The 10,817-nt window shown below is 34.8% G+C and overlaps 1 protein-coding gene across 1 annotated transcript in view; it reads left to right on the top strand.

Moving 5' to 3' along the window:
• The window catches only part of Ttc37 (tetratricopeptide repeat domain 37), a gene marked incomplete in the record, with an annotated part of 120,039 nt that overhangs the window by 60,980 nt on the left and 48,242 nt on the right, over positions 1-10,817 (top strand). Inside the window, 9 exon segments of the mRNA XM_029561059.1 lie at positions 1,892-2,068; positions 2,167-2,311; positions 2,462-2,540; positions 2,624-2,685; positions 3,883-3,939; positions 5,186-5,254; positions 6,592-6,666; positions 7,397-7,538; positions 9,516-9,609. Of these exon segments, the coding sequence (XP_029416919.1) occupies positions 1,892-2,068; positions 2,167-2,311; positions 2,462-2,540; positions 2,624-2,685; positions 3,883-3,939; positions 5,186-5,254; positions 6,592-6,666; positions 7,397-7,538; positions 9,516-9,609 (900 nt within the window).

Below are 10,817 nucleotides of genomic sequence, written 5' to 3'. Positions count from 1 at the left end.
GCGCGGCGCCCCCCGGGCCCGAGTGCCCCCCTGGCTTTTCTCTCTCTCTCTCTCTCTCTCTCTCTCTCTCTCTCTCTCTCTCTCTCAACAACAACGACAAAAAAATTCACAAATTGTCTTGGGAACAGTGGTGCACACCTGCAGTTCCAGCTACTTGGGAGGCTGAGGCAAGAGAATTATGACTTCCAGGACAATCTCAATAACAGCCATCAGCCCCTCTTCCCTAAAGCTTTGCAAGTTAGATAGCAGATTCACATTTGAGTTTTTTTGTTGTTACTGTTTTGCTATTAAAGCAAATTTCTTGTGCTCCCCCCCACACTTGCCTTCTGTTTCCTATATTTTTTTGATACACACGTCTTTTGTCTCACCAATTTTCATTGGTGCTTTTCAAGTTTTGTATAATACTGTTCTCAAAGAGAAAGTTACTGTGAAATGGATGTACTTTGAGCTAGTATTTAAGAGCCAATGTGAACCCTTGTATAGCAATACTTTAGCTACAAATGCTTCTTCTGAACCTAGGAGATTTTATTCTGGATAACATGTAGCACTCAAAACCAATTTTAAGATCATATAAAACATGTTTTAAATGGTAATCCCCCAATTTATCTTTATTTATGGGCTTAAAAGGGGTTCAGATTACTATAATTATTGTGTAAAAGTGATAGGAGTTATTTTATTTTACAGTTGTTTTTATGGTGAAATAATCCTTCAATATTTTGTTGAGATAATCATTCATCTCTCTTTGCCATCTGTTCATTATTGTTTTCACAGATGTTTTATTAAATTAATTAGTTGCAGTGGAGGGCATAGGATGCAGGCCTTGCACATACTAGCCAACAGATTTACCACTGAACTGCTTCTGATTTTTTTCTTTAAATTAAAGTTGAAAAAACATGAGTTTGGGTTGTTAAAATCGCTACTGTTTGCTTCTTACTCATTTCATCTTGTCAATTTTAGAAATTTTGCTAAGATATTTAAAGGCACTTGGAATACTGTTCTTCCTTCTGATTCTCACTGTGGAGTTTCAGTGATGTATGAATAATTAGTGGTTCTTGGGAAAGCATTGGAAAATGGCTTTTTGGCTCGATTCCCTGAGTAGAAAAGGCTATGAAAAGTCTTCCATCTGCTTGTCCATCTGCCTGTGACGTAGCAGTTTGTGAGAGCTGAGTATTGAGCCTTGGTTTAAATAAAAATGCTCTGTGAGGAAAGTGGGGAGAAATGTATTGACCAATTTTTCTCATTCTGAAGAGAACTGCCCTGCCCCATGTCTGTAATTAATATTTCTGATTACTGTTTGAGTTTTGTTTTGTTTTTTTTTTAATTCAGAGTGCTCTTACTTGCTTTTGAATGTGGGTCTTTATATTTTCATGTTTAGAGTTTTGTCGTTTTTGGTCTCAGTGAAAATCCTTTGATTTATCAAATATATTTGATATATTTAGTAATCTTTTTTAAAGGGAAAATTTACAAACAGAAGACTGAATTTGTAGTACTCACTAATAAAAAGGTTACTGCTTTGATTATTGCTTAGCCAAACAAACAAAAATCACAGTTCAGCAACCCAGTATTAAAACTAATAACAATCCGAAATCTAAATTACTCCTGAATTTATTTTCAATTATTTATTTGGTTTCTGCCACGTCTAACAAAAATAGTGAAGAATCTGAAAAAACTACAAAATTTCTGCCTTATAAAATAACTATCCCTCCTCTCACTTCCTTTCCTCTTCTCTTCCTATTAGGGAGAATGTAAGAAATAATTCAGTTAAGAAGAAGTCATAAAGCATTCACAGGATGCATCTGCACTGTTTCTGTTTAAAGTGTATGTAGTAATGAGGGGCATACAACTCAGCTTTTCCGAAGTACTTTTTGAGAGCCTACGTTTCCTCTTTCAGGGCTCTGCAGCATCGTGCTGATGTGTCCTGCCTCTGGAAGCTCGTTGGAGATACTTGCACCAGTCTGCATGCTGTTTCACCATCTAAAGTGAATGTTCATGTTCTAGGGGTCCTTCTAGGTCAAAAAGAAGGAAAGCAATTATTAAAGAAAGATGAGCTCCTCCATCTTGGTGGAAGGTAATTTACAAAGATTACCAGTCATTGACATTCAAGTTGAATGAGAACATAAGAAAAAAACCTCAAACATACCATTTATTCATTTTTTTTTTCCGTAGGTGTTACGGCCGTGCGTTAAAACTGATGTCTACATCTAATACATGGTGTGATCTTGGAATCAATTATTATCGCCAAGTCCAGTGTCTAGCAGAAACAGGCAGCAATACGAATGACCTTAAAGAGTTGCTAGAGAAATCTTTGCATGTATGAGAAATTTTTTTATAAACTTGCAAAAAACAAATGATTTTATAAAAGATGTTATTGATCATACTTTATTCTTTTTACATCAAATCACATTTATTCTTTATGTAAATGCTAGTATTCAAGAAATAACCTAATTTAACTTCTTTTCAGTGTCTGAAGAAGGCAGTAAGGCTGGACAGTAGCAATCACTTATACTGGAATGCTCTAGGTGTAGTTGCCTGCCACAGTGGTGAGGAGTCTATCAATTCAGCATTTTGCAAGATTTTTTTTCAAGTAGCAAAGTTCAGTTACTTCAAATTCTTTATGTTTCAGGTCTTGGAAATTATGCCCTTGCTCAGCACTGTTTTATCAGATCGGTCCAGGCAGAACAAATTGTAAGTGTTCTGTTTGTCTCTGAAAAGGAACTGAAAAATTTAATATACTAATTTTTGTTTTAAATTTATTTATTTATTTATTTATATTGTGTGTGTGTGTGTGTGTGTGTGTGTGTGTGTGTGTGTGTGTGTGCGCGTGTGCATGTACGGCGCTTGTGGCACCCAGAAGACAACTTTCTGGAGTCTGCTACCTCCTTCACTGTGTGGAACTTGGGGATTGAACTTAGGTGGTCAGGCTTAGCAGCAAGTGCCTTTACCTGCTGTACCTGCAGAGCTACCTCTCCAGCCCAAGGCAGGGTGATCTCTTTTTTTGCTTTTTTTTAACTGTTGTTATGTGTACTCCTGGCTAGCTGGCCTGTGAGTGTCTGGGTGTGCCACTGCATCTGAGTTTTTAGGTGGATTCCAGGGAGCTTCGAAGCTCAGGTCGTCAGGTTTGCAAGGCTAGCTCCTATGCCTGCTGAGGTATCTCTCGGACACCAGTATACTAATTTTCTGAAACTTTCAAGCAGAAGAGGAACCTTCTTTTTTCTTTAATGTTTTTTATTTATTTTGACAGTTTTAATCACATATCCTGTCACTATACTGTATTACCGTACTTCCTCTGATCTTCTTCCCCTTCATCTTCCCAACAAACCTCCTTCCTATCTTCACTTTTTGTTGTTTTTTTTAATGACTGACTGAGTTTAATTTGTATTGCTTGTGTGGGGTGTGGGTATGGAGTTATTTGCTACAGCATGGGCAAAGTTTCCAGTGGCTACACCACTGAAGAAAAATGGTTCCCCATTCCCCAGCAGCTGTTAGCTCCTCAGCTAGATAGGGAACTTCATGAGCCCCTCCTTGATCTACAATGTGTGTTGACGTGCTCCATCTTGTACTGGTCACCACAGCTGCTGTGAGTTCATGTGTGGAACTGCCATGTCATATCCAAAAGACTGAGTTTTACATCATTCATCCCCCTTTTCTGGCTTTTATAGTCTTTCCACTCTGCCTTCGGGGATATTCCCTGAGCTGTGGAAGTGGTGTGGTGACACAGTTGTCCCATTTAGGGCTGAGCACAACAGTTATTTATTCTTAGCATTATGAGTAGTTGTGAGTCTCTGCATTAACTGGTACTGACTGCAAAAAAGCTTCTCTGACTGAGGCTTAGAAGACTCATGAGACTATATGGGTCTCCTAATTTAAAAATTTGTCTTTTAGAATGCTGCCGCATGGACCAACTTAGGAGTGTTATACCTTGCTACTGAAAACATTGAGGTATTGTTGCCAGTTTTGATGTGTTAAAGAATATTTTCTATATATGACTTTGTGGGGAAATACTTTAGATATTATCCAGTACCCTGTCAAATATGATAATTAGTTGATGACAATTTATTATGTTGAGTAATGAATATATAAGATTTTTTCCTTTCATGAAACTTCCGCCCACACTGTTGACTCATTTTTTTTTTCTTTTCTTTTCTTTTCTGAGACAGGGTCTTGCTTTGTAGCCCAGGTTAGACTTGAACTCACTATGTAGCCCAGGCTGGCCTGGAGCAGTTGTCCTACCTCAGCCTCCTTATTTGGGTTTTGTAGATGAAAACAATTCTCTTATGAATTAATTTGGCAACTATACCTACAACTGTAAGAGAAATCCTTTGTACACTGTTCAGGCTGAGTGGGTGTAGGTAAGGGAGACAATTTAGTATTTTCTATAGCTTAAATTTAACCTTTGATTTTGTAACTTAGATTTTAGCTTTAGCAAATATTAGTCCCTTTAACACAATGTCATTTTTATAGTTGAGCAGTTACACATTAGAGAATTGGAACCTAAGTAACTAGGAACATGTTCATAATTTGGCGTTTGGCAAGTTTCCAGACGTCTACAATAGTACCACATCTGCATTGTCTGCTGTTTAGTCAGCGTGTCGAATCTCATCCTTTAAAAGAAACACTTTCATAGTATTATTAAGAATACATTAATCACTCACTGTAAAGACAACCAACTTTGGAAGATTGTAAATAGATAAAAGAAAATCTCAATTTAGATCTTAAAGTGTATGAAGTGCTATACCAAGCACTTTCTTAGTGATTTGATTCCCAGGACCACCAAATAAGTAAATCATTCAGTCAACAAGTAAATAATTTAATATTTTTAAAAGTTTAAATCAAGTCATGTTTTAGTTAATCTACTACTAGAAGTTTTATTATAGCTGGCATTAGTTCATTGTTGTCCATGAGCTTTTTTTTTCATAGAAAAAAATGTCTTTCTCTTACTACCACCTGAATTACTGGGAAACAATAGAAAACAGTATGGAGTAAGTTGTATTGTTTTTTAGATGGGGCTGCAAGCTAATATTCAAAGGGAGGCATCTTTAAAGCTTCTTTACTGCCTAGTGCAGAATTATGTTGTTGATCAGTAGTGGGTTCATGTCTACAGCTGCATTGATTTTAAGTTCTTATTCTCAGCTTAAGTTTATGAAAATTTACTTGGTTTGATATTTTGTTGCTTTTTTTCCCCTAGCAAGCTCATGAAGCTTTCAAAATGGCTCAGTCCCTTGATCCATCTTATTTATTGTGCTGGATTGGTCAAGTAAGATATGTAACAGTTATGAATAAACATATCACTGTCAATAGCTTGTTCATATTAATAGCAATGATGATGATACCAGGTAGCATTTGAAAGCTTGTGCTTTCCAGTCTTTGTGCTTAGCTTTGCAAAGAGTATTTTAGTTTATCTGTTATCAATCCTTTGAGGTGTGGCTTTAAATTGAGAGACCCTGAATATTGTGCATAAGGTCACACAGCTTGCAATCATTAAACTTTAAATCCTATGAGTCTGATATTACTTTGCCTAAAAAATAAACCCAGAACTCTTACTAGACTCACATTTACAAAGTCAGTACACGTTTATGAAGATCATTTCATTTACTGTTTTCTCATTTTCTGTAAAAATCTTTATTGGATTGGGCATTTAGGAGTATTTTCTCCTCCCCCCATGTTTAAATTTTTGTACTGCTAAATAGAATCAGGGTATTTGTTACCAGTCTGAATCTGTCACTGATTATTTTAATCATATCACTTCAATAGATTTTAATTTTCTCACTTGAAAATCAGTGAAGTGATGACCTTGAATGTCTTGTCTAGTTGAGAAATTATAATGAATCGCTAAGTAGTCAATAATTTTGGTTCAAATAATAAGAGTGTCATCTATATCAGAAAAATCATTAATCAGAGATTAGATATCTTTTATGGTATTTTTGTTTGAGTCTACTTCAAGTTACCTGGTGAAGCGGAGATAGAGAGGCAAACTCCTGATCTCATTAGACACAGTAGCACCTGGGAACATGGCCTTGCTGTGCTGTTCATAATCCCAGGGTGTATAGGAATTTGCATTTCTGCCTCATGTCAAGTATGATAGTAAGACCCATCTAGGGCACTTTGTGTTGCTCTAAGTCAGTAGATATTATCATAGTTCCATTTAAAACTTTTTTAAAAATTAAATTTTTTTTCTATTGTGAAAGTATTTTTGTTTTTAAAAATCATTATTTCAGGACACAGCTGATAGATTTCGTTAACAGTGGTAACAGTAGAAGGGAAACAACTTCATTTAGAAACATATCTAGTAAACCTTTGGTTCTTCTAGATCTATTTATGACCATTATTTTTCTTTTCTTCTTTTTTTTTCTTTTTTTGGTCTTTTTGAGATAAGGTCTCCGATTAAGATTGAGATGTTTTATATGAAATACACAAAAAAATTCAATAAAAACAAATTTAAAAAAAGAATAGTGGACATGAAGTTTGGGGGTAGTAAAGTGGGGGGCTGGAGATGGGGTAGTGAGTTTGAATGTGATCAAAATACATTGTATGATATTATCAAAGACTCAATAAAAATGTTTATAATAATTTAATTATTTAATTCTTTTATAGGCTCTTATTGCAGAGGCAGTTGGAAGTTATGACACCATGGATCTCTTCAGACACACCACAGAACTCAGTATGCATGTAAGAATTTGTGCATTCTTCTTGAAGATTCATTAATGAGCAGAAGGTTGTCCTTGTTAAGAAAATGAATAGAGGCAAGGCATGTGGGAGGTGGAGACAGCAGGATCAGAAGTTCAGAGTCATCTTCAGCTACATAGTAAGCTTGGGATCCCATCTCCTAAAACTAAAAAACAAAAAACTAAAAAACAAAAAGCAAGAAAATAGATAGGTAATGGCATAAAAGTATAAGGTAGTGTGAGATGTTAACATTGCAGTCATTCTGCTCTGCCTTAGAAGTAGATAAACCGTCTTCATCTAGAACTTGTGGTTTTCATTTTTTATCAACATCAAAGCTGATGAAATGACATTGAGATTTAGTATGTGCAATACTAGTAATGTTAAAGGGAAATTGAGACTTTAACTAAAAAATGGACATGAGATGAAGACTGTGTTTAGTTGATAGTTCTAGATTCTGAAAATGTTTTGGAATTGTGGGAATGGTGCTAAGAAGGGGAAACCAACCCATCTGGCAAGGCTGGCTTTCTACACTGTCTTGTATGATTCTTCTGCTCAGGATTGGAGCAAGTTATCTAAAATTGAGCTTACTCTGTTTATCATGACTGCCTTTTATTTAAAGACACTTAAAGAACACCAAGCTATGATACTTACTGTATCGAAGTGCATTGTTTTATTTCTTAGTTTTCATTGACATATCTATTTCCTTATGTCCACTTACTTTGGCTTTTTAAAGACTGAAGGAGCAATAGGTTATGCATATTGGGTCTGTACCACCTTACAAGACAAAAGCAACAGAGAAACAGAGCTCTACCAGTACAATATCCTCCAGATGAATGCTATTCCAGCAGCACAAGTTGTTTTGTGCAAATATGTAGGTAAGATAACCTGTTATATAATGGCACAGTATTGGACTACTGAAATGACTCAAGAATTTTTAAAATTCATTCATTTTAAATTAAATATTGTTTTTTCATATGTAAATACATGTGCCCTTTTGTTGCTGTTTCCAAAAAGTCTGCCTTTTAAATCATCTTAAGGGTTTGTAAAGAGTGATTGAATTTCCTTTATTAGTTAGTGATTCAAGATTTCCTTGTGAGGACGAGGTGTATTAAAGGTTAATGGGTCTGAGTTGCTGTTATTGCTACTCACTGTGTACTTCCTTTTCTGCCTTGGGCCTCATATTTTACTTCTCTTAATTTTTCCTTCATTTTTGGAAAGAGGAGATCACTTCCCTTGGTTGTAATTAGGAGAATTAGACAAGATAATAAACATGCGAATCTAAGCCCAAACTTCTGATTTTTCTGTAAGATAGTAGAAGAATACATTTAAGAAACTGGCAGTATGGTAAAGTTTATTAACTTTCTCTGGTAATAACTTCCTGTCTTTTGAAATAAAACTACTATCAGGTTTTCAACTGTGTTCCACTACTTAGCAGTCATTGAATCCTTAAGCATACTATAAAACCGAATTTTAGGTTTCTTATCTGTAATGTAAGAAGGAAAAGTATCTGCTGCTTAGGATTTTAATGAGATGAGTTGGACAAAGTGTTATACTGAGTCCCTGGCAGGGGTAATTATAACAGAAAGTACTAGCAACTGAATAACGTGAAGTAAAAGGAGAAGAGAAAAGGGTTATTTCAGGTACTGAGGAGACTAGTTCTCTTTGTGCATTTAGGTTCGTCACTTATTTAGAAGGTAATTTGTTTGTGAGCATCACCACTTTGGGGCATTATCGCGTTTTGAGGTGAAATGAAAGACTAATAAATCCCTAGAGCTGAGAAATCTTATTTATGAGTTTTTACCTCATAAGTAATTTAAGGGATTTATATAAAGAGGTAAGTCTTTAGCTTTTGGTAAAATGCAGATTGTGCATGGCTGTTTTTTGTTTAACTCTATAGTGGAACTATTATATAGTCATTAAACAAATGCTATGTGCTTGTTTGGAAGAAAGAAAATAAAAATAGAGAATAAAAAGAAAAGCAAAATAGAAGCAGAAAAAAAAGAGAGGCTAATGAGGGGATATAAGACCATCCCTTGTCATTTCGATGGTTTTGTAATCCTATTCTTGTATGGTGACTTTAGGGATTTTTTTTTTTTTTAACTATTTCTTCTTTTTCTTTTTCCATAGAATTTTTGCAAATATCATATAATACATCTTGCTCATATTTCGACCCCACCCCATCCATGATTTTTTAAGAATGATTTTGATTATGATTTTCACCTTGAACCCAACCCTCACATAAAATATGTATTTTGATTGTCCTTTGTTAAAAATTTAAGGGATTTGAAGACCTGCTCCTAAAAGCTAGTATAGCAGCTTTCAGTAAATTAAATCAGGTATATTTTTCTTTCTTAAGTGTACCCTAGTAGTGTTTTGACATTAAATTTGAAAATACTGCATTGAAAGTGCCCAGATCATCTCTGTTCTTAGTGTAAAATACTGAATTATTTTTTAGAACATGTAGAATTTGGAACAGAGTCACCAAGAGAAAATTGTTACTAAATTAAATCACAGGAAAGTTTAACTGATTAGCCAAAAACTGGATTTTTTAGTAAATTTCAGGACTAGTTTTAACTTGATTTACAACTTCAGATTTTTTTTGCCTTAAAGAAAAAAAATTTAAATTTAAAACATAACTAGAAATCATGTATAACTATTAAATATTATTCAGCAATTTAAAAGAATTATAAAATACTTAATGGTATATTCCAGATAAAATTAGATTATCACTTTTAATAATAGCAATGATCTTAATAGGTAATCTCATGTTGAAACAAAAAAGGGGAATTAAACTTTTTTAATGAACATAACCAGTACATACATATAAATTAATAATATTTGTTGCTTTCCAGAAAGAATTCAAAATTATGCCCCGGCTTTCACAATGTTGGGTTACTTAAATGAACATCTACAATTGAAAAGGGAAGCAGCAGATGCATACCAAAGGTAGGCGACGCTGGACTGAAATACATCATTGTTTTATTAGATAGTCTTTTTAAATTTAGTGTCTTGAAAAAGGAACCAATATTGTGATCCCGGTCCTCACTGAATATTAGTGTGTAGAGGGTGAAATGATAGCAGTCCCAAATTTTCAGCTGTATTTTGGGTTCTGTTGGGTGGGGAAGGAGGGACCAACAAGAGAGGAATAAAACAAAACCCCCTAGATTCTGTTTTTTTAAAAAAGTCTATCCCTAAAATCAAATGATGGCATGAATATTTACTTGGCTCACCGTAGTGTCTACTTTGGTGGTGGGAGATAATAAACCAAGAAATATCTGATTAATAGCAATTGCTAAGAAAGAATTAGAGTTGCGTCAAGGGCCAGAGAATGCAGGCAGAGGCAACTCAGGTAGAGTGAAAGCAAGTGCTCCCAAGCAGAAGTAGCGTGGCATATTTAAGAAACAAAATCCAAGTGTATTAGAATGAATGAACAGCCTGGAGAGTGGTGGGAAATGAAACCAACTAGTTTTGTTCTCTGTAAGATAATGGTAAGTGAATAAAAATATAACTATTGATCTCATGAGTAATTACAAAATGAAAAGTTAAAGAGCTGATTGCCTAACCTGTGAGGCACATCGCTACCTCAACTCTAAGTAAATATTTAGAAGATATCTGATTAGATCTAACTAAAGTGTCCCAAGTACTTTGCTGCATCCTTTTGTGTATGCCTGTGTAGTTCAAAGGAATAATCACTAGATGGTACTGGAGGCTGTGTAATGAGGTTTTTTTTCTAGGTGATGGAGGTTTATCAGAAACCACAGTTTTCTTTACAGTGTCAGTAAACTCATCCATGTTACAGAATTTAACAGTGAACACATAGGGCTGCTGCTTTTTGCACCTGCTCTTGTTTTTGTGGACATGGTAAATCTAACATTGACTTCACCCTAGTCTTCAAGTGGAGACTCCACAGTCACTTGAATATATACTACTACTTTTTTTTCCCTGACTTTACTTTTTTTACTTTTTAAATTGATCTTTTTTTTTTTTTGGCAAATTTCATACAATGCCATATAATATTTGAGGCTTGAAACCACAAATAATGCATAATTAATCTCTGTAACATATATATTCTTCTTAGCAAATTGTTTTCCATGTAACATCGAGGGGGATAAAAAATTCCCTATCTTGAGTATTTTTCCTGGTGGGTCCTCTTT

This window comes from Nannospalax galili, unplaced genomic scaffold (genome assembly GCF_000622305.1).
Source record: "Nannospalax galili isolate Female #2095 unplaced genomic scaffold, S.galili_v1.0 scaffold393, whole genome shotgun sequence".
In the NCBI taxonomy this organism is placed as follows: domain Eukaryota; kingdom Metazoa; phylum Chordata; class Mammalia; order Rodentia; family Spalacidae; genus Nannospalax; species Nannospalax galili.
This window is presented reverse-complemented; position numbering and strand designations above follow the sequence as displayed.